This window comes from Prunus persica, chromosome G8, assembly GCF_000346465.2.
Source record: "Prunus persica cultivar Lovell chromosome G8, Prunus_persica_NCBIv2, whole genome shotgun sequence".
NCBI classification, from domain to species: Eukaryota; Viridiplantae; Streptophyta; class Magnoliopsida; order Rosales; family Rosaceae; genus Prunus; species Prunus persica.
Genome location: NC_034016.1, coordinates 15,065,130 through 15,091,474, shown reverse-complemented (window position 1 = coordinate 15,091,474; position 26,345 = coordinate 15,065,130). Strand labels below are relative to the sequence as shown.

General features: G+C 36.3%; 4 protein-coding genes and 1 long non-coding RNA gene across 10 annotated transcripts; 4 read left to right on the top strand and 1 right to left on the bottom strand.

Moving 5' to 3' along the window:
- On the top strand, positions 1,658–7,018 carry LOC18766407 (pentatricopeptide repeat-containing protein At4g33990). Of its 3 annotated transcripts, none has more exons than XR_002269491.1 (3): positions 1,658–2,007; positions 2,543–5,219; positions 6,827–7,018. XR_002269491.1 is itself a non-coding variant. In XM_020553750.1 (2 exons), exons 1-2 carry the CDS (start codon positions 2,000–2,002, stop codon positions 4,995–4,997), a joined length of 2,463 nt encoding a protein of 820 aa, XP_020409339.1. In that variant the 5' UTR covers positions 1,658–1,999; the 3' UTR covers positions 4,998–7,018. The 3 variants fall into 3 exon arrangements, 1 of the variants encoding a protein (XP_020409339.1); XR_002269492.1 differs by having other exon boundaries at positions 5,855–7,018; XM_020553750.1 differs by having other exon boundaries at positions 2,543–7,018.
- LOC109946299 lies at positions 6,921–7,408 on the bottom strand. Its single transcript, XR_002269494.1, has 2 exons — positions 7,269–7,408; positions 6,921–6,981 (listed from the first exon to the last, which is right to left on the bottom strand). It is a non-coding gene; the product is annotated as an uncharacterized LOC109946299 (long non-coding RNA).
- LOC18768376 lies at positions 8,886–9,741 on the top strand. The gene is made up of 2 exons (XM_020570626.1): positions 8,886–9,492; positions 9,588–9,741. The coding sequence occupies exons 1-2, from the start codon at positions 9,204–9,206 to the stop codon at positions 9,677–9,679; spliced, it is 381 nt and encodes a 126-aa protein (XP_020426215.1). The 5' UTR covers positions 8,886–9,203; the 3' UTR covers positions 9,680–9,741.
- Positions 11,426–16,503, top strand: LOC18767778. 3 transcript variants are annotated; one of them, XM_020569651.1, is made up of 6 exons: positions 12,014–12,036; positions 12,973–13,268; positions 14,409–14,588; positions 14,690–14,933; positions 15,580–15,689; positions 15,859–16,503. In XM_020569651.1, exons 2-6 carry the CDS (start codon positions 13,248–13,250, stop codon positions 15,958–15,960), a joined length of 657 nt encoding a protein of 218 aa, XP_020425240.1. In that variant the 5' UTR covers positions 12,014–12,036; positions 12,973–13,247; the 3' UTR covers positions 15,961–16,503. The 3 variants fall into 3 exon arrangements, with proteins under 3 accessions (XP_020425239.1, XP_020425238.1, XP_020425240.1); XM_020569650.1 differs by lacking the exon at positions 12,973–13,268 and having other exon boundaries at positions 11,426–12,036; positions 15,583–15,689; XM_020569649.1 differs by lacking the exon at positions 12,973–13,268 and having other exon boundaries at positions 11,426–12,036.
- Positions 18,054–23,841, top strand: LOC18766662 (glycoprotein 3-alpha-L-fucosyltransferase A). Of its 2 annotated transcripts, none has more exons than XM_020570493.1 (7): positions 18,054–18,758; positions 19,619–19,779; positions 20,536–20,777; positions 21,843–21,950; positions 22,325–22,481; positions 22,658–22,885; positions 23,242–23,841. In XM_020570493.1, exons 1-7 carry the CDS (start codon positions 18,399–18,401, stop codon positions 23,495–23,497), a joined length of 1,512 nt encoding a protein of 503 aa, XP_020426082.1. In that variant the 5' UTR covers positions 18,054–18,398; the 3' UTR covers positions 23,498–23,841. The 2 variants fall into 2 exon arrangements, with proteins under 2 accessions (XP_020426082.1, XP_007200973.1); XM_007200911.2 differs by having other exon boundaries at positions 18,055–18,758; positions 21,846–21,950.

Here is a 26,345-nt window from a genome sequence, read left to right as displayed (position 1 = left end):
AGTAATCTAAGATAATGGACAATATTGGAACAAAAAATAATTTTAAAAATATAAAAATCAAAGGGTTACATCATACAATATTTAAAAAAGAATATAATCCTATGTGGCACAAAAGTCAAAGGACTTGTATCAAAGTCACCAAATTCGAGGATTAAACCCAACTCCAGGATGGGAATTTGAATCTATATCAACTTTTCTATATTTAGTATCACTTGTCTCTCCAATCAAGTCCTTCCAAACCTTATCAACTGTCAACTGTCTCTGCAAATTACCCCCAGGAGCACTTCCTTCTCCAGCCCCAGAAGTAGATGTCATGCCTTGAGTTTCTTCAGCAGTCCAAATTTTTTTTTTTTCAAAAGTTCATCCATGTTCATAGATCAAACTGCATACACAAAAAAGCTTACTGCATAAACAAAGAAATATAGGAGAATAAATTCAATAATAGCTTCAGAAATTTGGAGACATACAAAGACAACAATCCCCCCCAGAGTTGCAAAAACAAACATCTGAACCAAACATGGTTGATGGTATTGGTATAACTTTCTCATTGTTAGTCGAGTGCAAAACCACAAGACTATGACGGGCTCCAACCGAGTAAAAATTTGCCCACCCCACCACCTCATCATGTTCCAAGAGAAAGCTAGTTAGCCCACTCCACCCTTGTAAATATTTCTAATTTCGCTATTGCTTATGTACCTCTTATAAACACAAATATTAAAATTTGAGATTGCATACATACAAACTTTCGTGCATCATTTCTTTACAACCTGGCTTTTGTGCATCATTTCTTTATAACCTGATGTTCTACCATGAATTTAACGACAAAATACTTATTATTCTTCTAATATAAGAACATTATGTCCCAAAGTGAGGTTTAATTTGCTCATGTGGTTGGTGTGAAGTGTATAGAATAAAATCCAACAAAATCAAATTTATAAAAATACAGGGATGAAGGAATCGCGCATGTGAATATAGTGGGCCATCCCTTATCAAGAGCGCAGATCCAAATAAAAGACGGTGAAAAGATGCCATGCCTTTCCCCAACAATAAAATTACATCAATCTGATAAAATGGGTACTAAATTTGTGGCACTGTTAGTGGGAGGACAGGCGCCACGTGTAGCGCTGTGATTCCTTTTCGTACTAAAAAAATGGGGGAGGAGTAATGGTGGGCCCGCACTAGAAAGCCGCTTCAGATGCGACTGAATGTGGTGGCGTCATGCGATTACGGCCCCGGCAAAAAGAAGAAAACAGAGTTTGGTGGCGGCCAGGAGGAGTACGTCCTGCTTAAGCATGTTGAGGAATCTCTGATCAGATCGGTTGGCCAAACTTTGAGGGCACTGCCTCAGTTGGACTTGGGACTTGAGAGCATCAGTACATTGTGAGATTTTTTTAAGTTTTCTTTGGTGTAAATAAAAATTTGTGTTTAACTTGTAATAGTATAGTATATCTGCATGGTTATATTATTTAAATATTTGACTATACTATTTAAATATCTCAATATATTTAACCAGTATAGCCGCACGGCTATATGATTAAAATATTCGAATATATTTCAAGAGTATAGCCGCGCGGCTATACTTTTAAAATATTCGGATAGGACGATTTCAGGCCTGCGATTGAGGGATTTTCAGAGGATGTAATTGGTGATCCATCTGAACGTGTGTACCATTTACATCGAATCGAACTGTTCCATCTCGAAGCCATCGCTTCGTTTTGTTCAGGGGTTGTTAGTCGGGTCGGGTCTTCATTGGAAATACGGGTTTTATTTTACCCGTTTCTACGTGAAACTCCTCTTTAAAATTCCACGGTTCTGATCAGATCAGATATATCCAACGGCTACAATAGCACCGCATATAAGCCCACCCCTCATTAGAGACGAGCTCATCATCTCTCTGAGCTTCATCTCTAATCTAAAACCCTAAACCCTCACTGGTGGGAGGCATCTTCTGTTAAGCAAGTCCATTGAAACGTTCGGAATTTCTCTGAAACCTTCATGTATGTTCAGGTAGGAACCTCCATTACCATTCCCTCTGTTGTTCTTTACCCTACAGTTTGTTTTGTTGCTGAGAAATTCTTGAAAAACAGATGGAACTAAATCTTCTAACTTCAAGAAATTTCATGTTTTGGTGTAATTTTCAAGTCACATTAAGCAAATAACTTTTTTTTTTCTTTCTTCATAATCTATACTTTAGAGTAGTATATGAGTGAGAGAGATTGGATGATTGGAAGAGCTGAGTGATCATTTCACAACATTTCTAATTACAATTAGTATGTGTCTATCTATTTAAAGATGAGCTTCTTTACTTAAGGAACAACCATGGAATCCCAAGGGATAAGCATCCTTGTATATTATTACTGAATGAAACATCAATTTTCCATACAGGATTATATTATATATTTTTTCATATTTATTGTTTTCACTGTTTTAGTGATCATGTTTCATTTGTGTGTTGAGGAAGGGAATATGCAATTGGCACAGTTCATTTTGTTTACTCAAGCTTATTCACTGCCCTGCTGATGTTTTTTATATCTGTTTCCAGTTTGGTGCCCACCTGCAAAGGTAGGCATGTTTCCAAATTTTTGCCCTCGCTTCGACTTTCTTGTCAATTGTTCTCGGCAGCTACAAATACTTTGCAATTTTCATCAGATGGCTTTGCAAATGAGAACAAAAATGATGATATCGACCTTCTATTCCAATCCTGCACTAACGTTCACCATGCTAAGCAACTCCATGCTTTTCTTGTGGTATCAGGAAAAGTTCAAAATATCTTTCTTTCCGCCAGGCTTGTCAATCGTTATGCCTACCTTGGTGATGTGTCATTGTCTCGCATCACCTTTGATTTGATACCGAGGAAAGATGTCTATACCTGGAATTCCATGGTATCTGCTTATGTTCGCAGTGGGCATTTCCGTGAAGCTATAGATTGTTTCTCTCAGTTTTTGTTGACCTCCGGTCTTCGACCTGATTTCTACACATTTCCTCCTGTCTTGAAAGCTTGTCAGAATCTAGTTGACGGGAAGAGGATACACTGTCAGATTCTAAAGCTCGGGTTTGAATGGGATGTCTTTGTGGCTGCTTCCTTGGTCCATTTGTATTCCCGGTTTGGTTTTGTTGGCATTGCTTGTAGATTGTTTGATGAGATGCCAATTCGAGATGTGGGTTCTTGGAATGCAATGATTTCTGGGTTTTGTCAAAATGGGAATGCAGCAGATGCATTGGATGTCTTAATTGAAATGAGATCAGACGGGGTAAAGATGGATCGTGTAACTGCCACAAGTCTACTAACTGCTTGTGCACAATCAGGTGATATCTTAAGTGGGATGTTGATTCATTTGTATGTCATAAAGCATGGACTAGACTTTGATCTGTTAATTTGCAATGCTTTAATTAACATGTATTCCAAATTTGGTAGCTTGGGGCATGCACGGAGGATTTTTGATCAAATGGACATAAGAGATTTGGTTTCATGGAACTCAATAATTGCCGCATATGAGCAGAATGATGATCCAATGACTGCACTTGGATTATTTTATTCGATGCAACTACTTGGAATTCAACCCGATTTTTTAACACTAGTTAGTTTGGCCTCAATTTTAGCTCAGTTAAGTGATGCTGCAAAGAGTAGGTCTGTTCATGGATTCATCTTGAGGAGAGATTTTTTTGTGCAAGATGTTGTCATTGGAAATGCAGTTGTGGATATGTATGCAAAGTTGGGTGCTATATATTCTGCACGTACCGTTTTTGAAGGACTTCCTATCAAGGATGTGATATCATGGAATACTTTGATCACAGGTTATGCTCAAAATGGTCTTGCAAGTGAAGCAATTGAAGTGTACCGAATGATGCAAGAGTACAAAGAAATAATTCCAAACCATGGAACTTGGGTTAGCATTCTACCAGCATATACCTCTGTAGGAGCCTTGCAACAAGGGATGAAAATTCATGGACGGGTGATTAAGAATTGCCTTGACTTGGATGTATTTGTGGGAACCTGCTTGATTGACATGTATGCAAAATGCGGGAGACTAGATGATGCATTGTTGTTATTCTCCCAAGTTCCCAGGAAGAGTGCAATCCCTTGGAATGCCGTAATTTCTAGTCATGGAGTTCATGGGCACGGTGAGAAAGCTCTGAAGCTATTCAAAGATATGCTAGATGAGGGGGTTAAGCCAGATCATGTAACCTTTGTATCGTTACTGTCAGCTTGTAGCCATTCAGGTTTGGTCGATGAAGGTCAATCGTACTTTCATATGATGCAGGAGCAATACAGAATCAAGCCTAATTTAAAGCACTATGGCTGCATGGTAGATTTGCTTGGTAGAGCTGGGCATTTAAACAAGGCATATAGTTTTATAGATAACATGCCTGTACGGCCTGATGCTTCTGTGTGGGGTGCTCTACTTGGTGCTTGTAGAATACATGGAAATGTTGACTTGGGCAGGATTGCCTCAGAACGCTTGTTTGAAGTTGATTCAGAGAACGTGGGCTACTATGTTTTGTTGTCAAATATTTACGCAAATTCCGGGAAGTGGGAAGGTGTGGAGAAAGTGAGATCCCTGGCCAGAAACCGGGGACTGTCAAAAACTCCTGGGTGGAGCTCAATAGAAGTTAACAACAACGTCGATGTCTTTTATACTGCAAACCAATCTCATCCGAAATGCCAGGAGATATACCAGAAGTTGAGCGATCTGACTGCAAAAATGAAGAGCCTTGGTTACGTTCCCGACTTCAGCTTTGTGTTGCAGGATGTTGAGGATGATGAGAAGGAGCACATCCTCAATAGCCACAGCGAGAGACTGGCAATTGCATTCGGACTCATCAGCACTCCTCCGAAAACTCCCATCCGGATCTTCAAGAACTTGCGGGTATGCGGGGATTGCCACAATGCAACCAAGTTCATATCAGTAATTACAGAGAGGGAGATCATTGTAAGGGATTCTAACCGTTTTCATCATTTCAAGGATGGAGCTTGCTCTTGTGGGGATTATTGGTGACAACCAAATATCAATCATGTAAGATTGGAAGGTACATTTTTTAATTCTTCTAGGGTCTGTTTGGATGGGGGACTTGAACAAGGGATTTGGGCTTCCATGTGCCCAATTACCCTATTTGTGAAGCCCAAAGAAGAGAACTTCATGAGATGAACGACCACAAATGGGACAAACCACAACCAACGCTGACGAGCCACGACCAACACCGATGAATCACGAACGATGGTACAAATTCTTATCCCTTTCCTTTTCTCTCTGTGATTATTGGATTCAATGTTTGATTCCAACTTCTTTTCTCTGATTTTGGTTCAATTTGTGATGGATTTGGGGTTCAATTTTGACTGGGTTAGAGTTTCTCAGATGAAGGTTTAGGGTATCCACTTTGCCTCTTGTGTGTGTTCAGATTTGGAGAGTTGGGTAGTGTTGACTGCAAGTGGAGAAGTGCAAGGTTCAGATACAAAATATTCACAAAAAATAACAAAATTGATATATAATTGAGTTGGGGTAGTATTAATTCTTGTTCTTCATCTCTTTATCCATGATTTCTACTTCAGGATATAACAGCAATAACTGTCTTTTGCTAAATGAGTGGACGGTTTCTATCTAAACAAATGGAGTGGAGCATAAGATGTGAAATTCCCAATATGAGAGGAAAAAAAAGGAGGAGAAACATCCCAAAAAGAAAAAACGAAATCAGATTCTATATTGAAATTGGACATATTAATTTATGAGCAAATAGACATTTGGTAAAACAGGAAGTGTGATATGTAGCCTCTTAAGTTATAGAAAGTGTCCTGTTAATTTCTATGTTTATGCTGCTTTGCTAATCTGGTTATATGTGGTTCTATTTGTTTGGTTAGGTTGAGTTGATGGGTGCATGACCTGTTCTGAAAAGTGCCATAACAAATTTCAAAGGCAGACCCTCTTTAAATATACAAATTTGCAGATAAATATATTCTTTAGATATTAAAAAATGCTGATTTGAATACAATGGTAAAGCAATAGGCTCTTTGAATACAATTGTGAAGCAATAGGCTCTTTGAATACAATGTTGCCCACGAGAGCAACTCTCACTGTTAACTACAAGAGTTGCTCTCATGGCCTTCTTCCTTCACCTTGCCTTTTAGCTTTGCATTTTATGAAACCTCTGACCAGTGAGAGTTGTACTTTCTTCTTCTTTTTCTTTCTCCCTTTAAAGTAAAGATTGGTTAAGGTGAGCGATGGTTCTGAATGATGTAAGATTAGGAGATCTGTGTGGTTGGCGTGCTTGATGGTTCTGAATGATTGAGATAATTGTTTTGGATTTTTTTTGTTTTTATATTGACAGTTTGTGATTCAATTGAGCGTGTGGTTCTGGAAAACCACCAGGAGGGCTATGTAACTCATAAGTAGTTGGACTTTGGTTTAGTTGATGCAACTTATAATCCAAATCATAATTTGCTTCGAAGGGAAAACATATTTAAATTACCTTCTTGTGTTCTTTTGTGAGCCGAGAGTTTTTTGATTATCATGCAACTGTTTATTCTTCCCAGGAGGAGTTTTCCTCTATTGCTTTCGTTCTGTTTTGCTCTCAAGCAATGTATTTCCTTTTATTCAAAGGGGGATTTTTGGTTCTGGTCTTTTAAGTTCAATTTCAACTATTGGATACATTTATGTGCTGCTTACTTGCTTGAAATGGTGACGCAGTTTCTGTTGTTTGAGACCTATCTAACAAAACCTGAAAAAAGAATGAATTGGCTGGGTTTTTGTAAAATTTTAGAGCTTATGATTTCAATTGAATTTTTGAACATGATTCATATTAGTTAATTTTTGTACATGATTTGCTTTCTCAGTCTAGGTGCAAGATTGCAGCTGAGTGCTAGCTTGTATGGACATTTTCTGATCAAAATGATTAAGAAGTCAGGATCCTGATTATTTTTATTTTTATTTTTATAACTATTGTTTCATTGGTGAAGATTAATGTATTATTGTTTCACCTGTTCTGTACCTCATTGATGACATAAAGCTAAATTGTTATTACTTTACAGGAGGTTCCTGCTTAGGTTCGAGATTTAAAAAAATAGAGAAAAGTACACACAAAAAACAATGAGAAAAAAAAATACTGGAAAGAATATCTCGACAAAAAGAGAGAGAGAAAAACAGATTAAAAAAAAGGGGATAGATATATAATAAACTGAATAGTCTAAAAAAGGAACAAACAAATTTGATATTTATAAGAAATTACCCAATCAAATCCCATTATTTTAGAGTTCCCTCACTTTAAAATCTAATGACTTTAATGTCCCGTCACTTCAAAGTGCCTCATCCAAAAACATTGCTAATGATTTTGCCAACTTGGTGCCAGTTGAACTAGAAAAGCCATGGTCAAATGTACAAGAGGCACCAACTGCCTAATTGATGCTTGGATATGAAGCCATCATTTTGGCAAGAAAGAATACAACCTGTTGATTTGTTGATCCCACATCAGTTATGACTCATTCCATTTGCCAGCTTGGGTCCAGTCACCTTGCTTCACTTTGACACCATGGACAAGAAAGAAAATAAATAAAAATTCTTGGGAGGGCTAACAAGTAGCCTAGGCGTAGAGGCATATATGGGTTCTTTCCTTAGAAAACAAATATCTATTTTTGGGGTATTTTTCAATGTTTAGTTTTAAACGTCTGCTTTGGGAGTTTCTTGATCAGTGTTCTCATGTTCAAACCTCCATAACATTGGTAGTGTGAGAAACTTCCTCCCTTTGTAATTTAGACTATCACTTATATTAAAAACTTAAGAAAAATGAGAAGTTGAAAGGGTAAATACCACACGTGTGGATTGAACCAAATTAGTAGTTGGAAGGTTGGAAAGAAGAGGAAGTCAGTCATATTCATGCTCCGTCCAAAATTGTTATAAGCTTATAACAACATTAAATTAATTACTAGCCCCTTGGCACATTTTATTTTTATTTTTAAATTAAGAAAAGATAATATGGATAGTTATGTTCCATAAAACCTATTATCTGATTTGTTTTTAATTTTAATTTTTTTAATATGAAAAAATGTGAATTTACCTTATTATTTTCGTTTAATTAATATTTTTAATTTTTAATGTTTGAATTTATCAAGGACATTTTCTAGTATTTTAAATGTTTCATCATTCTCGGTCTTTTACTTTATATATATTAGCCTCTCCGCATGCGCTTCCAGACCTACGAGAGGTGATTTTTTTTATTTTAAATTTATTTTAGAATAAAAAAGATAATGGGTAGTTGTGTTCCATAAAAATAGAATTCACGATCTAATTTTTCTTTTAATTTTAATTTTTTAATATAAAAAAGTGTGAATTTACCATATTATTCTCATTTAATTAATAATTTCAATTTTTAATATTTTGCATTAACCAATTGCATTTTCTGATATTTTGAATGTTTCACAATTCTCTTCTTTTTGCTTTATATATATAGATAGATATAGATATAGACAGTTCCCTTCTATTGAGGGACGCCCTTTAGGGTACCCTACAATTTTTTTCCCAATGATCCAAACCATCTATTTTTTAGATCTTCATTCATAGATCATCCTAACAAAAAATTAGACAAATCGGAAACCGTTTCGACATCTAATTGTGTCTTACAAAATCAATGAACACGGTACTTTAAGAAAATGCTAAAATTTCAATAACTTAATTAAGTGGTCAAATGATATCAGATTCAAGTGATTTTTTGTAGGGATGATCTTTGAATGAGTATCTACAAAATAGACGGTTTGGATTAGTAAAATACAATCCGGAGTGGGGCCTACAAGGGGTGTCCCTCAAATAAGCTTATTTGAGGGATCCCTCAATGGAAGCTCTCTGTAGATATAGATATATAGATGATGTAATTTGAAAAATATATGTTTTTTTAAAAAAAAAAATAAAAGAGGATTGGAAATTCAAACTTTGAAAATAAAAATATTTAAGTTAAAAATTAAGGTCCACCAACCATGACCCACTACGACCTTACTGTCATCTATGTAGACCCCTCAACCATGGCCCACCACCACCTCATTCTTAATTCAACTCTGAAGTGGCAACCAATCAAACCCTATCTATAAAAACCTTCCCCGCCGCCGACCAACCGGCGAACTCCCATGGATAATATTACAATTTAACCTACACGAAATCCCAAACCCTCGTCCGCCCCGGCAGCCACGGAAACGACGACGCATAAGACATTCCAGCGGCGAGCCCATGGAGAATACCCAAGCGCCACCGCCTCGACCTCTGTACAAGCAGAACTCGTGGTCGCCCGACACGCTCCGCGACGAGACGTGGCAGCGCCGGAAGAGCAGCTGCAGCGCGCGCCGCCTCAATCGCAGCAAAAGCGTCTCGGAAGACGATTTGGAGGAGCTCAAAGCGTGCATTGAGCTCGGGTTCGGGTTCGATTCGCCCGTTATCGACCCGAAACTGTCCGATACTTTACCCGCCTTGGAGTTTTACCACGCTGTAAATACGCAGTGCAGTAAGAGCTTGTTAACAGGTTGGTTGATACACACCGTCGGATTGATTGATTTCACCGTGGACTTTTGATCCGACGGATGATAATTGTTGATTTTTCTTGATGTTTTGTTTCAGAAGTTGGTGATGCGGAGATGGTGAAGATGAGGTTGAGGCAGTGGGCCCAGTTGGTCGCTTGCGCGGTTCGGCAATCATCTTCTTCTATCTAAATCTCAAAAATATTTTCTCAATTGTAAATTATAAATTTAATTCATATTTATTTTATTTTCTATATCAATCACTCCATTTGTTGAATTTGGAAAAGACGGGTATGTTGCTACCTATGGTTATAAGATTTGAAAGTGTGGCGATTTTATCATTGTCCCCTACGACAATTGCAAAAAAATATCATAACACATGTGTTTCACATTCACATAAAGGAAACTTTTAGAAAGCACTCATATATGTCCTACCTGGATTGGATATATTTTGGGATTTCCATTTTACTTCACAGTTATCATGTATCGGTCGTGTCAATTCACCAAGGTATCGTGTTCACTCCCTTACAATTAAGTTTGAATCTTCTCTTCATAGTTCATTATAGTAATGTAGGATGTCACATTGTCAACAAAAAACATGTTACATGACTTCATGACTTCAACTTTTTCCCAAGTTGGCGTTTTGATCCATGAATACAATTATTGTTGTAAATAATATTGGTGAAGCCCACATAAAGAGAAATGATGGAAGAAAAATGATGGTGTTGAGTATGGTAGTCAAAAGAAGAAATGATGGTGTTAGAAGTGGGATGATTAGTCAAAAGATGAAATTATAATGTTGGGGGAGAAATCATTATGTCTCCATTAGAAGCCTTTTACTTTGCCTATAAATAGGCTTGCTCATTCACTTGTAAGACACACCAAAATGAAGAGAAGAATGAGTGAGGAAAGAAAGAAAGGAAGAGAAGGAAGACAGAGGGTGAGTGAGTTGAGAGGAAAGAGAGCAAGAGAGAAATTCTCCAAGAGAGAAAATTGAGTGAGCCATACTTATTGTAAACACTAAAGTTGTAGCCCTATTATTTTACATAGTGGAAAAGTTACTACTGCTGCTCTCCGGGGACGTAGGCATAGCCGAACCTCGTTAAATACTGTGTCTCATCTACTTTACGTGCAGCTCAATATTCGCACATATCCCAGTTATTTTATAACAATTATTGAATTTTATAGTTCTCACACTTTGTGACACGTAACATTTTAGTTATTCTTCGTCGCAACAAAAATTATCATTGTGGGAAGTTGAGATGTCACAAGGGTCTTGAACAAGTGAATCAAATCGCAGCCTTAGTAAGTGAGTTGAGCCCTAATCAAGCCTTAATCACTCAATATAGGCGACAAATCAAACCCAATCACTCAACTTCATTAAAATGGACCTGTTTTACATGTCAAATAGATGGAACTCCAAAGGCTATGATATTATTAACCTTAACTTTTAACATGTTATGTACCATAACTAAATAATACCAGTTATATGATATGAAAGTTTCTATCTAAATTTTTAAGCAGTTATAATGTAGTATAGCTATGTCATATAATTTGTTCATATTTATAATATAAGTAGATATTTATTGATAATATTCCTTAAAAAGAAGAAATATGCATACAAAGCTATATCATTCTATAATTTCTTCAAATATTGATCCAATGATCCCATTTGCTGATTGATCCAATGATCCCATTTGCTGATACAACTCCGACTACAAAAAATGGGCACATACTATTTATATCACAAGTGTTCATCCATAATTCAAATTTTACGACGTATATTATATTTTAACTGAACAATACTTATCACTTTATCCCGTCAATGTCATGCGACAATGAAAATCCCTACTAAAATTCTGCTCCGCCAATGCATTTTTAACCTCGTTCCGCCGCGAATGCGACCGTGAAAAAAAAATCCGCACATAATCTCTCAATCACCGCACGTGAGAGCTACAGTCCCTTGCAACCGAATATGCCCAAAGTTCCGAACGTACCGAGTACGACACGAGGACACGCTCTTGAGCAAAGAAAAATATCTGTTGCTGTTCTGACCAAAAAAATAACAAATATCTCGCTGAAGATATTATCTCCCGGCTGACGTGGCACCTGCTATTGCAGAGAACACGTGTAAAGAGCACGCCATCTGGAGCCTTTATTGGCCCCAACCACAACAAAAAGCCCTTCTCTCCCTCTCTCTCTCTCTCTCTCTCTCTCTCTACTCACATTGTTCACGACCTCCCCGGAGTGAGAGCGAGAGGGTTTTTCTTTTTCTGCTAAATTTTAGGAGCACATTTTTCTTTTGCTCTCTCTTTTCTCTTCCGAGAGCTTTCAGAAACGAGGCCGTTTCGCATTCCGTCCGACCAGAGAGGTGAAGAGCAGTGATGGGAGAGAATATCCGGGAGAATATTCCGCTTCCAAATTCGGATCCCGAGCGCCGGCCCGAGTTGACTCGGACCATCTCCAACTCCTCGTCGTCGTCTTCGTTCTCCTTCACTACTCTTGACGCTTCCGAGGAGCTCCTGCTTTGTTGCTCGCATGCAACACTGGTAGATTCCATTTTCTTCAGTTTCCTTCCACATTCTTGCTATTATTTCTTCTGATTGACTACATGTATTTGTTTCTTTTTTGTTTTTGCGTTAATATTTATGTATGATTATTTGTTATAATTGCTGCTTTTGCTATGTGGTGAGATATAGTGTATTTATTGAAGTTTGATTGGTTGAGTTTTTTTTTTAATGAATTTTTTCAGGTAGATATTCAGATTGTGACATTTGCGAGCTGTTTTCTGATTTAGAACTGTCATTTTGTGTTTTGCATGTCATTTTTTAGAATAAATTTGTATTTTTTCAAGTATTTATCTTCGGTCTATTTACTGTCAAGAAGCGTTTTAGATGAAATATACAGAAGAATGAGATCTCTCCTATAGAAACAATATTGTGTGATTAAATTTGGGAAATGTAGGGTCTCATTTTTATTTTTATTTCTGAAATTTTGGTGATACCTGTTGTTTTAAATTCTTTGTTTTGATGTCTTTGACCTTTATGGTGCTGGTGTCAAGTTATTTTGAGCTGCAGTTAGATTCATAGTGATGAAGATAATTTTCTGAACTCTTTCGTTAAGGCTTCTATTTTATACAAGGAAATTTGAGTTGAGAATTGAATCAAGATTGGATGTCACATTTTGAATGCTTCCTTTAACTGTGACAGTCAGCTGCCTATTTAGGACCAGAATAAAAAAGAAATTAAATTTGTTGGAGTTGGAGATATGGAAGCATTTTTTTGCTTTCTGTTTTCCTTGATAGGTAATTTATATGGATGTTATTTCCGGTCATTTTTCCTTTTTCAACTTTTGCTTTTGGTTTGACGCAGTGGAGTTTTGTGTTTTACAAAACTTATTATGAAATCTTTGTTATAAAAAGCCACTGTCATGTATAATAGGACTCAACCTATCTTTTCCTAGAAATGAAATGGCATGTGTTACAGGTGCTTCTTTTCATGGTGGTCAGAGGTGTTGGAGACAACTTCTTATAGTATTCAAAATAAAGTTTTCCTTTAGATTAACGCAGAATGTGACTAGTTGGAAAGAATTGTGATTCATGCAAAAGGTGACCAGCTGAAATCAAGAATCTGGGACCAGGCAGCGGCTTCTAGTGCAGCATAATGCCTAAGAGAACATCACGACCCCTCTCTCTGTGCAGTTTCGGGAAATACGGTTAAATGGATAAGGAGGTGGCTAACTTTGATTTTTTGGGTGGTACATGAATTGTAAAAAACAAAAGGTTTGAGAACTTTACTCCTTATCGATTCAATTAGATCTTTAGGGAAAGGTGACGTATTTGAAGAACAGTCTAGAGAACAAGAAACAAAAGGTTGAGAATTTTATTTTTCAATCCATTCAATTAGATCTTTAGTGCCTGTTTCTTTGGTTATGTTCTCAAATAATATTTTTCGAGAATAGTTTAGAGAACGCCAATAAATATTGGGAGCGTGCTCTTTTCTTGTTATTGCTTTATCAAGAAACAGAGACATTTAATTATCATTTTTGATGTTCTGAAAGGCTGCTTAGATAATCCTGTAGAATAGATGATCCTTCTGAGATGATCGAAGCATTCTGAAGAATGAAATCCACTTTATCTCAACAAGATTCCCAATTAACTAGTAGATATCTGTGCACCAGATAGCATAATACATTTTATACTGGTGTCTAAATCCTTTAGAGATCAATGTAAAACTATTGAAAAGTAAATTGTGATATATATTAGACATTCTCAACGGAAGAATGATGTTGACCATTACAAGAAGATGACCTCTCAGAATATGGTGAAGGTCAGTGCAGTAATTAATTTTTGTTACATGTAAGTTAATATATTTTTCCAAAGAGGATAAAACGATTTGAATTAAGGGGTATATGGCAGAAGGTTTTGTAGAAGACGAACAATCAATGATCAATTTATTTTTAGTGTGAGAGATGACATGCTCATGATAATCTATATCCACAACTTGATTGAGTTGATTGTGTCATGGATTTTACTCTCATCAAATTAAGGGCTGAGATCTTTGAGTGTTTTATGTTTAGGAAGTAGACTATTTCCTTGATTTATAAAGCATTGGTGGTCAAATTCCTTTCGTATTAGGGTTTTGTAGAGGTCCCTGGTCCCCTGGACTTGAGGGTTGTAATGATTCTCCCTATCTTAGTTCCTCATTTATGCACGTTCTAGTTTAGGAATTTGGTTTCATGTTGAAGTGTAACAACAATAAATCTGTAGCTTTTTACTGAGACCATTATATCTAATATTCTTTTTCTCTCAATAATCTGGAATATATAATTCCCGAATGCAGGTTTTAGTCTTATACCTTCTAAGAGACCTGTCTTTTTTTATATATGTTTAGACTTTGACATCGATGATGTTCCATTGCAGGGTGCATCCACAGAGTGGACAAATGAAAAGCACAATTTGTATCTTGATTCTTTGGAAACATCATTTGTTAATGAATTGTACCATTCCATGCGTTTGCGTGACTGGCATCAACAAAAGAATGCTCGAGGGACACGTTCATTGCAAGAGGTCTCATTCAAGACTCAGAATTCTTCTGACCAGGTCAGAGTCAAATCTGCTATATCTCTTTTGGTTGTGTGTGAGCATGTTGGTAATGGCCCATTTTGGTCATCTCGTTCATTATTTTCTTGGGTTATTCGCAGTTCATGGTTGTTCAAGATGGCTGCTTGCAGAAGATCAACCTTCGAAGGAATGAAAGTTTGATGGAAAGCACAGCTAATTCTCATGTTACTATGAGAAGTCCATGCAGATGTCATTCTACTCTTGCAGGCAAAAGCTGCACTGTTTCATCTCCTAAGACGCTGACTTTAAAAAAGTTACATGCATCAGCAAGAAGTTCAGAGCAGAACCTTGTATGTCATCAGGATTTGGTTGGCAGTATTACAGGTACTCTGACTCACTTTGCTTATTTAGGAAAATTCTTTCCTTTCATCTCCTAATAATTGATATGCTCTTTCAGATTTTTTTCCCTTCCAAATTTCCTTCCCTGTCACGCCCCCCCATATGCACGGCTACACAATGTGAATGCACGTTAATAAAGATACAGAATCGTGCAAATAAATGTGTTTTGTTCTCCAGGATACTAAAATTAATTGCTATATCTGTGCACTGGTAGTAGTTTGACTAAAATTAATTGATCTGTCCACGTTCCCCAGATTAATAAGCCTCATGGTATATGGCTTCTGGTCATTTTGCGCTTACATATACATTTATGCCTACACATACTTGCATTATAAATATACAAATTTTTCTGAAATTTTGGTTTTTTTCTTGAGTAAATTAGTAGCTACTTTTACATTTGCTGAAGCACACGTCCACACGTCACAAATACGAACATGTAAAATATATTTTCTGAACTTTACCCACCCTTTCGCTAGATGGTGATTGTGAGCTCTGTTGACATCACATAGCATCATTGTTTAACTTTAATGTGTGTGAACTGGCCACTGCGTATTGAGAATTCTATCATATGCTTTAATAATTCATGTGCTTCATTTTTCTTTTTGGGGTTTTGATCATTGTCTTCTCACAGAAGTATCTGGTCAGAACTTCGTGGATGAAGACCATGGAGGGAAGCTAAGCAATGCATCCAAACCAAAAAGGCTTAAAAGAGTTGCAGCTGATGCTTCCAGCAATGATCAAGTAATGTCTACAATAAACACAAAAACGGAAAGAAAAAAAAAACAATATTTGGAATAAATTCTGCATATTGATCTTGCTTTACTTATCCCACATAAGATCCTGTGATTATTATTCAGTCTTAATTGTTAGGGTTCTCATTTTTTATTAATTTCCTCATGTGCCTTATCAGATTGTGCCATCAGGAAATTTTGATACAAAAGAGGTTTCTATGGCCCATAATGTTCTCTCTGAACAAGGGCATAATCTTCGCTATTTCTTAGGAGGAAGCTGAGATACAACTTAGTACTGAAGTCTGACAGGTAAGCAGTATCGATACATCGAAAGGATGGAGATATGGTTATACTTTCCATTTTCTCCTATTTGAAAATGCCAAATGCAAAGGCTGATTCTATTCTATCAGTAGCTATTCTTGTTGTGAATGGTGTTCGGGGTAATGCTACCGTTGGACTTTGGGCAAAAGTTCACAGGGAAGAAATTATATCTGTTCAGCGATATGCTCTTCATCTTTTAGGATTGGTAGATATAGGATTTATGGAGTAGATTTAGTTGATGAATACACATCGATTACATAGGTCTATCTGGTCATTTGCTGTTCCTTTTCACCGTTTTTATTTTTGTATTTACTGCATTTCAAGTAGAACAACTTCTAATTGATATAGAAGATGCGTAGTACAATTTTGGGCTGTATGGCAGATGTCTGGATTTCATGGGGCTGACCTGAGATGTCAATCATGTCCTCTTCCACATTCATGGAATTCCATTGTTATGAAATTACAAATTTATTATGTTATTAAATTCTAATAAATTTCCATTAGACCAATGATCTATCACCTCAGTGAGATTTTAGAATTTTATATTGTCTTCGTTTGTCTGATCTGATTGAGTTTGAGTATATGACACACTTGCTGTAATTACAGAATTTCCAATTTGTGTCAGCGAATTGTCCCTTTTTATTTTATTTTTTATTTTTTATTTTTTTTATAATCCCCGTATTTCTTTATTTAATTTTATGACAAGTTTTCCTAATCTTTCCAGCACGTTTCCAAGAGTTTCTTAAATCTGATGGGTACCTAACCCTGTTCTACCACTCCTTTATCATGTAGAAGGCCTAATCCTGTTATTGTAACTTGTGGATTAGCTAAGTAACTAAGGGGGCGTTTGGTATCCTATTCAAATAGGGAACGCAAAAACTTTGTTTTTTTCTTAAAAACAAGGAGTTTTTAAATCTATTTTTAAGATTCAAAAAGTTGTTGAGTATGCAACTTCAAAACTATTTTCAAATCTTAAAATTTTGAGAATTTGTGGGTTGTTAGAAACAAATTGAAAAAATAGATATTTTTTGTTTTTAATAATTGGGGTGTTTTTTTAGTTCTTGAGTTTGAGTTTTTGAAAATAGGGTTACCAAGCTATAGGAAAAGATAGTTTGCAAGTCAAGTATTTTCTATTTGGATCATTGATTAAAAACAAAATGTTAAAGAAAGAGTAACTATAATCTGGACCCATATATTCTTAATCCTAGGAGCACTTTAATAATCCCATCCGGGGAAATATGTCAGGATACTCGAGATATGCTTATGCTAGAGATGGTAAAATAAAGTAAAACTATAAAGTCCAAGGCAGATGTGATTATTCTTCAAGTTATGCATGTGTGTTTGCGGTAAATGCTCTTTCAGCAACAAGTCACTTGCTACTATTAAACATTTTTTAAACAAAAAATTACGTTTTGTCCACACGTTGCTTACATGGCTTCCACGTCCACAAAAATGCATGACCCACATTATTTACATCATCAGTTAACATAAGCCACATTGCTACATGGAGCAAAGTCAAGGCGGCTAATTGTAAACTTTTTTTTTTAGGTGGTAATTGCATACAAACCTAAATGCATGTGTAAATCTCTATTTAGTTTTTTTTTAAAATATTCTTTTTATTCTTTTGAGGGCCTTTCTTAGTGAGATGAGTGATAGTATGCTAAACTCATACACACTACACGAATGCTAGGACTCAAATTCAGAACTTTGACTGAGAGAGTAATTACTCCAAACTACTATAGTAGTGGGTCATTTGCAATCTCCATTTAGTTTTTTTATATCAACTAACTGATATTAACAAGATGAAACGTAATATTAAATGATGATATTCAATTAAAAAAAAATACCAATAAAAAGAATTAATAGAAGTGCTTTGATTCGGTTTAAGCGGTTTCCAAATAGATCAAATCGGATTTATATAAATAAATCCGATCTAGAATTACATTTCTTTTTATTGGCAATGGGATGTTTACTTTCCAACAAAATGGGTACGGGAAAAAATCAAATCGCGGACATGGCTAGTTTGAATTGTTGGGCCGGTGTCCTTACAGTGTTTCCATCTTTTGTCGAACAAACAAAACAAATGCTTTCATTGCTTCACCTCCAAAACAAAAACAAATTGAATATTCTTCATATCCCATCCCACTCTTCAATCTTGTAGTTGACTTGCAACTAAAGAAAAATCAACCTCTCCCTTCTCCCCTCACCCATGAAAATCATTTGATTAAACCCATTTCTTCTTTTCCATCAAAGACCCCACCAAACCCCAATTATGTTCCTTTGCTGAACACCAGACAGAGCCCCAATTACAAGCTGCTTCCTTCATTTTCTCGACCTTTCTTTCTCTTTCTCGGGAAAGACAGGACGACCCAGAAAACAGAGTGATTGATTTTGTTTGATGGGCGTGTTTTCGACTCAAAGAGGCTCGAGAACAGCGACGACCCAAGAAGGCTTACCAGTCTCTGGTGGGATTTCAACGGCGCCCAAGAGAAAATGGTCCAATCTGATGCCTTTCTTTGTGGCCCTTGTGGTCATAGCAGAGATCGCCTTCTTGGGTAAGCTTGACATCGCAAAGAACACAGCTTTAGTCGATTCGTGGGCCGACTTGTTCTCCCCGGCTCCGTTGATTCATGAACTGGCGGTGGAGAGTGATGATTTGGGCTTGCTGAGTTGCGAGGAGTGGTTGGAGAGAGAGGATGCTGCAGAGTATTCCAGGGATTTTGAGAAAGAACCCATTTTGGTTTCTGGTGATGAGAAGGTATGTGCAGTTTTTATTAGTCGTTATATTTTAATATGGTGTGTAATTGTGTTATTATTTCTGAGTAACAATGGCTGAAGTAGTTATCTCTTAATATGGTTTTTCTGGTTGATTAAGTGGCATCCTTAATTGGGGCTTAGTTGTTGAAAGTGGGGCAGTGGTGTGATTTTGAGAATGATGACATCTTCTTCTGTAATGTCAATTATACAACATTACAATTTTCATGACATGAGTGAGCAAAACAGTACGAGTATGAATTATTGCAAGACCTTACACGGCTTAAGTTATTGATCCTTGTCACTCTAAGCAGGATATGAAGTTTGATATTTGCTTCTGGACTGCATTATGTTAGTCTTGCCTAGTTCTTATAACTTGAGCTATCGATCCTTGACACTGAAATCAGGATGTGAAGTTCGATATTCGTTTTTGACTGCATTATGTTAGTCTTGCCTAGTTCTTATCATGGTTGAATGTCGTCTAGCAGTGGAGGACCTAGGCCATTTTAGTTTTTTTTTTTTTGGGTTTGATCTCCATCTTAAAAAATCTTGTTGGGTAAAATGAACAAGAAAGATTTGGAATTGGCAGTGCTTGAGAGAGAGAAAAGTTGACGCGACTTACAGCAGTTGACAAATTGTGACAGTATCATAAAAATGAGGTATTTGTATGTGACATTGATAGTTCTAATTCTCCTTTGGGTTCCGGAAATAATCCTTAAAAGAAGACTTAGTATTTGTATTGAAATGGGCCTCTCTGTTATTGTTAACATTTCAGTATAATGAATTGAGTCTTCGTTCTTGGGACTTCAACATGGAGTTTTGGGATATAACCGACCCAATTGCTTTTGGTTCACTTCTGTATAGGAATGGAAATCTTGTTCTGTGGGATGCCAGTTTGGATTCAATCCCAGCCAAAAACCTGATGCTGCTTTTGGCTTAGCTCACCAAACTGGGACAGCCAGTGTTCTCCGATCCATGGAATCAGCTCAATACTATGCAGAGAACAATCTTGCTTATGCACGACGGTGGGTAAGCACAAACAAATATGGCCTTATTGCATTTTTAGAAGAATTTTTCTTTTCTTCTCTAACATGTAATCCCATTCTCACATGAATTGTAAATCTTGTACAACATATTAAACAAATCTTCCTTCAATGCTTTCAAGATTTTTTAAGGCTTGTTTTCTGGCAAAATGTACCCTCAAATTTGAAATGCTGAAATATATTGTTTTGTCTATATAACATTAACCATTGGTGGAAATGTCTCATATGTCAATAGTCTAATTGTCCAATCATCCTGAAAGAAACAAGGTGTTCATGATTGCCATGCTTTCTCCAAATTACTTTCGTTAGTTTTTAAATATTTTTTTAAACATGAATTTACTTCTGCATCTTCTTTTCCTGATTAAACAATCATTTAGGATAAGAAAAAGGATTCCTCAAAAAAAGAAAAAGGAAGTAGCAGGGAATACTTTTAACATACTTCTCATTCTTTGGCATTTTTGGCCGTGCAGCTGTTTTAGGCCATGAGCATAACCTACATGATGATGATGTTGTGCTGCATACTGTATAGTATTACTTGTAATTATGTCTATTAACTATAAGCTGAAGTGTGCTGGTGGGTAATTGTATGTAGCCAATTGGAATTACGTAGTCATTTCTAAATCACATTCCTGCTGTTTAGTGGGGCGGGGTCTGGAACTCTCAGAATGGGAACGCTATTTCTTGTAAAACTTGTTTGTATAAGTAATAGTTTATACTTCTTTTTTTTCTGTGTACTAGGAGGGGATATAATATTATTATGACAACCAGTCTCTCATCGGATGTTCCAGTTGGATATTTTTCTTGGGCTGAGTACAACATCATGGCACCTGTCCAGCCAAAGACTGAGACTGCCCTTGCAGCTGCATTTATTTCCAACTGTGGTGCCCGCAACTTCCGCTTGCAAGCCCTTGAAGCACTTGAAAGTGCTAAGATCAAGATAGATTCTTATGGTGGTTGCCACAGAAACCGTGATGGAAAAGGTGTGGACATTTCACTGATGATTTGTAAAGTAATAATATTGTGTTTTTGCTCGTTTCCTTCCATGTTAAATCATTAGAATCTGGATTCTAACTTCCTTTTCTTGCATGCTTTCATAAGTTGTCATGCTTGCTTGGCACGTCATACGAAGTTTGCGACTAACTGTGGTTCAATTGTTGTGGCCTTGTTTTGTTTATGGTTGAAAATATTCTGCATTGGCTTCATACTAGCTTGTAGATAATACAATTTATTGTGTTTTGAGGGGAGGTCTAATCTTACCCAATGCTTGGTTGTTTGGTCTGAAATAGATTAACAGCCACCCTGATAATATTTTTTTCCTTTCTCCATGGCTATTTATTTGCTTATAAATTATTTTCCCTCACCATAAGGAGATATATATTTTAAGTTGGACTTTCTAAGAAAAATTTCTTGATCTAATGGGTAGGCACCTTACCGATCAGTTAATGTTGCTATAATGTGATAAGTCAGACCTATATTGATACTGGTGTCCCTTAAACCCGCTGCATGTGCTTGGACAGTGTTGTTATTTTTTCTGATTATGTTCAGTAGTTCTAATTTTGCAATCACGTTGGACTTGATTTCCATATATTGGCTAAATTGTTGGCACATTGAATGAAATGCAGTAAAAGAGAAGAGAAGATAAGTATCACAATCTTTTGTGGAGATGTCATTTGCATCTTCACTAAAAAAATGGTTAAAACCTTTTTGGGTACACAAAGAGTTTATAGATTTTGTTCTTTACGGTATATACATGTGGTTGGCTCTATGAAGATGCTGTGAAAAATCTATTGAATCAATCTTTGATTTTGTTGGGTGTGTGGCAACAGCGAACGGGGAATGGTCTTGCTTGAAGGATTAGAATATACTTGCATGCATGTGTACAACATCTGCAGAGTAGGATCTTTTGGGGGATAAACTGATATACTATGTTTTGGTTTCTTTAACATGATAAGATATATATGATCTGTTGGTATTATATCTTCTTCTTGTTAACATTTACGCATGGTGAATAATTTGTTTTTTCTTATTTTTATAAATAAATCTAGCAGTGGACAAAGTTGAAACTCTGAAGCGCTATAAATTTAGTTTGGCCTTTGAGAATTCCAACGAGGAGGATTATGTTACTGAGAAATACTTCCAATCTCTTGTTGCTGGTATGAAACTACTCTCTCTCTCTCTCTCGTTGATTTTGTAGTTTCAACCTGTAATATGGGAAACTTTTTATGGAGGAAAAAATTCAGAGAACCGTTGCTTGATTTTGCGTGAATCTTGGTAATATTTTATAAACAAATTTGAGAGATTTCAATATAGATGGAAGACTATTAGTGTGTGCCTTCATCTTTGATTTTGCGATGTGTTGCCTCTAACGTCTGTAAAATTTCGTGGGTTCCATTCTCACATTCAGTATAAGGAATATTTTCATGCATAAGGAGGAATATTGCATTTCAGCTGCCAAAAGCAAAATTCTCATCTGCATACTCAAGTTCGGGAATGATGCTGAGATTGCATGCTGACATCTTTCTTTCAGGGTCTATACCTGTGGTGGTTGGAGCTCCGAATATTGAAGATTTTGCTCCTGCTCCTGGTGCAGTTTTACATATTAAGGAGATAAACGATGTTGAACCAGTTGCCAAGAGAATGAAATACCTTGCAGATAATCCTGAAGCATATAATCAGTCATTAAGGTCAAATTCTTTTTCTTATCTAGTTGAAAAGGTTATCTTCCAAATCCTTTGGTTTTACGTGTAAAGAACAGCATAATGGTCATTATTATGATCATTAGTTGTTTTCTCTCTTTTTCTTCTAAATATTCTCAATTTTGTTTCTTTATGAAGTTTATATGAGATTTTTTAATGGTTAGGTGGAAATATGAGGGTCCATCTGATTCCTTCAAGGCCCTTGTGGACATGGCAGCAGTACATTCATCATGCCGTCTTTGCATTCACCTGGCAACGATGATTCGCGAGAAAGAAGAAATGAGCCAAGGGTCCAAAAGTCGACCTTGCAAGTGCACCAGAGGCTCAGCAGTTGTCTATCACTTATATGTAAGAGAAAGAGGGAGGTTCGAGATGGAATCTATTTTCTTAAGGTAACTTCATTTCCCTAGTATCAGTCACCACCCCACCTCTTACTGCAATACTGGGGTAACCTCACCATTCTTAACTCAGGCTGAAAGATTACCGGCCAACTTGTTTTGATATATCCAGAACATGAGGGAAAGAGAAAGTGAAAACTAGTTGTGTCATTGCTCTAAAGTTGGCGCAGGGGAGGCGCATCATTAACTACCTTTTATTTTAGCTTTCTGTTGCTTTATTGCATGTACTTTAGACAGCATGGTTAAAGATAAAATAAGTACTTTTGTCACCACAGAGTGTCGAGAAGTCCCCTAATTTTTTTCTGTTCCCAAAATTGGAGAAAAATCTTATTTGTAATTGTTCTGGGCAGGTCTGGCAATCTGACTCTTGGAGCTTTTGAGTCTCTGGTGCTCACAAAATTCAAGTCTCAGAAACATGTGCCGATTTGGAAACAGGAAAGACCTGAAAGCATAAGAGGAGGAGACGATTTTAAAATATATAGAATATATCCTGTTGGCATGACACAGAGGCAAGCCTTATATACCTTCAGATTTAATGGGGATGCTGATTTTAGAAGACATGTTGAAAGCAACCCATGTGCAAAGTTTGAAGTCATACTTGTTTAGCGCGAAAAATATAACATTATGTCAACTTTAAGAATGGATATACTGATTTTAGCAGTTCTCTATTGATAATATTTGTTGGGAGATATCGACGTGATCTCATTTGGGCAATTTGTTATGCCCTTTTGTGTGCGCCGATTGTTACAGGAGTCAGTGAACTGCAAGATCTTTAGGGAAGGTGACATAGATTATTGATGGCGAGCACATTTGTGCAGCTAATTGTGGACCCTTTACACCAGGTGAAGGAAAAAAACGAGTTGTTGTTCAGATTTTAACCTATTTGGTGGGAGATTCTAATCTTCCCTAGTGGAGTTAATCAAGGAAATTGAAGGTTTTTAATTTTTTAATTTTGCTCTTAGTTCATTAACAGTTGGTGGTGGGTAAATATTTCATTCAAAGAAAAACAGTTTCCGGTTTCAAGTACTGAAAACAGTTATTTTTTTAAAACCCAAAAAACTGGTTTACAATGGAGAGAAATTGTAAAAGGCAATCTTATAGATGCATAGAACCATAGTTATTTTTGAATCTTTTGGAGGATACATAACGTATCTTGATGCTATATGATCGTTCTGGAAGTTGGAATTTGAATTTGACCTTTGGAGATACTTAATAATATCTTTGTTAGGTTAATATAATGTTTCTTGATACGAGAATGACACGAGTATGATGAATTGTCTGTCGAGAAATCTTATTATGGAGATATTTCAAAATCCTAAGTTTGTAGTTATGCTTTGAAATATACTTTTTTTTTTTTTTTTTTTCATTTTCGAGATGAAAAATGAATTGCAATAAGATTTGTCAGGTTAGATTGGGTTGCAACAAAGAGAGATTAATTAACAAAGTGAAATGAGAAAATTATATAAACAAGTGAAATGAATGTTGTTTGGAATGGGGTTGTTATAATTTAGTTTATACAGCAAGCGGTCGTGGTGTGTTATGTGGGTTTAGAGGAGCTGGCTCTGGTGAGCCACGGCTGATCCATGAGTGAAGGTTGGGAAGGAGCTGTGTTAAGGATGTGGGTTTAGAGGAGCTGGCTCTGGTGAGCCACGGCTGATCCATGAGTGAAGGCTGGGAAGGAGCTGACGATCAAAATCTGAACATTACCAGATTGAGTCCTTGGAGAATACAATTGTCACCAGAAAGGTTCTTGTTGTGCTCAGTTCAGCCATGGTAAAGGCGATGAGATTATCTGAGATTTTTGTGAGTGTGAGGGCAAAGCATTTTAGAGAAGCCAGAGGGTGGCCGGAGCTGGGGCTGCGGGAGTTGGTGCATCTAGTATTATTGAATGGTTATGTGTCATTAGTTTTCCCCAATACCTACATTTGTTTTTGATGTATTTGTACTTACTGTAAGATTTGAGTGGGGTTGTTAGACCTAGAAGTTTGTTTATGTAGTTTTGTTTCTGAGCTTCGGCTCCTTAGAACCAAAAAAATAAAAAACATCATAACTCAATTTATTGGTGCTCTAAAACAAGTCATAACCTTCATCCTAAAGATATGTTAACAATCATATATCATTCTCGTTTATATATAGCCCTCGCATAAATGTGACTATGATAACATCCCGTGAAGTAAAAATTATAAACTGTTCTTTGTGATCTAGATAATATAAAGGCTTTTCGATGAATTGGTCACCCAATTAACCAAAAAAAAAAAGCTATGACGATGATGAATTGTAATTGTCTTCAAAGATAAAGCTAGAAATAATAATGTTAAAAAATTCAACAAAAGAATTAACACAAACGACTTAATGTTATTAGCTCATAATTAAGTAAATTGTATGCACCGTTGAAATAAAGGGAACATGTGGCATTATGCTTGGGCCTAGTGCCCGTTTGTTAACCAGAAAGTGTTATAAAGTGAGGGTTAGAATGGCAATGGGGCGAATCGGGAATGTGTATGTCATTTCCATTCTCATTAAGCTTTCTTCCCCTATCCTCACCTCTATTTCGTAATATTCAAATTGGGAATTTTCCATTTTTGCCTTCGTTGGGGAACGAATCCCCCCATCCCGTCCCACCCTACTACAAAAATACCAATAAAAAACAATTTATGAATGAGGAAAAAAAAAAAAAGGTTAGAAACTAAACATACAATACAAAAGTTTTGTTCTAGACTTACATTTTTGTATGTATTATTTAATTCAGTATATAATATGATATGAGGAATATGATATTTGGTGAGAGTAGTTAGAAGGAGGGGCTTAACAAAATATTCATATGAAAAATAAATAATATATATTTTAAATAGGGCGGGTTCGAGTTGGGAATTAGAATACCATTCCCGCCCTACTTCAAACACCATACACGGAAATTTCTCCAAATGTGTCCCCATACTCAATTTCTAACCTTCATACTCGACCCATTATTAGGACTGAAGGGCTGCAAAGACCTTAACCTGTGGAAAAATATGAAATATTTACCTAAAACGAGGGTTCGCTATAAGTTAGAATGGGTAAATGCGTAATTGTATTGTTCATGTACAATTGATCCTTACAGTTTTCCTTTAAAATTGGATTTAGAGGGAAGATGCCTTAGTGACTCTTGTAGGGCTAGACAAAAAATCATCTGAAGAGTTCAAACTGATTAGTTTGGACAATTGATTAAATTGATTATTTTTGTACACTTAATAAGCAATTCTGGACTCTAACTTTATAATTCTCACATGTTATTCTTATTCAATAACATGTGAGAATTATTTGTATAATACGTGAATTTTGTGTCTCACTCAAAATTTGGTAAAAATTACGTGTATGAAACATTAAAAATACGTACTTACATGTACAATACCACTATTGTATGCTTGCTTTTCAAAAAACGTGAGACGTGTATAGAGCACGAATGTATTATTGA

Excerpts from the sequence above, each read along its gene's own strand:
- LOC18768376 (XM_020570626.1), top strand. The coding sequence starts at position 9,204 with ATGGAGAATACCCAAGCGCCACCGCCTCGACCTCTGTACAAGCAGAAC. Across the intron at positions 9,493-9,587 it reads CAGTAAGAGCTTGTTAACAG|AAGTTGGTGATGCGGAGATG; the intron begins GTTGGTTGATAC and ends GTTTTGTTTCAG.
- LOC18767778 (XM_020569649.1), top strand. The coding sequence starts at position 11,872 with ATGGGAGAGAATATCCGGGAGAATATTCCGCTTCCAAATTCGGATCCC. Across the intron at positions 12,037-14,408 it reads GTTGCTCGCATGCAACACTG|GGTGCATCCACAGAGTGGAC; the intron begins GTAGATTCCATT and ends GTTCCATTGCAG. Across the intron at positions 14,934-15,579 it reads TTTGGTTGGCAGTATTACAG|AAGTATCTGGTCAGAACTTC; the intron begins GTACTCTGACTC and ends GTCTTCTCACAG.
- LOC18766662 (XM_020570493.1), top strand. The coding sequence starts at position 18,399 with ATGGGCGTGTTTTCGACTCAAAGAGGCTCGAGAACAGCGACGACCCAA. Across the intron at positions 20,778-21,842 it reads CAGAAACCGTGATGGAAAAG|CAGTGGACAAAGTTGAAACT; the intron begins GTGTGGACATTT and ends AAATAAATCTAG. Across the intron at positions 21,951-22,324 it reads CTTCCAATCTCTTGTTGCTG|GGTCTATACCTGTGGTGGTT; the intron begins GTATGAAACTAC and ends TCTTTCTTTCAG.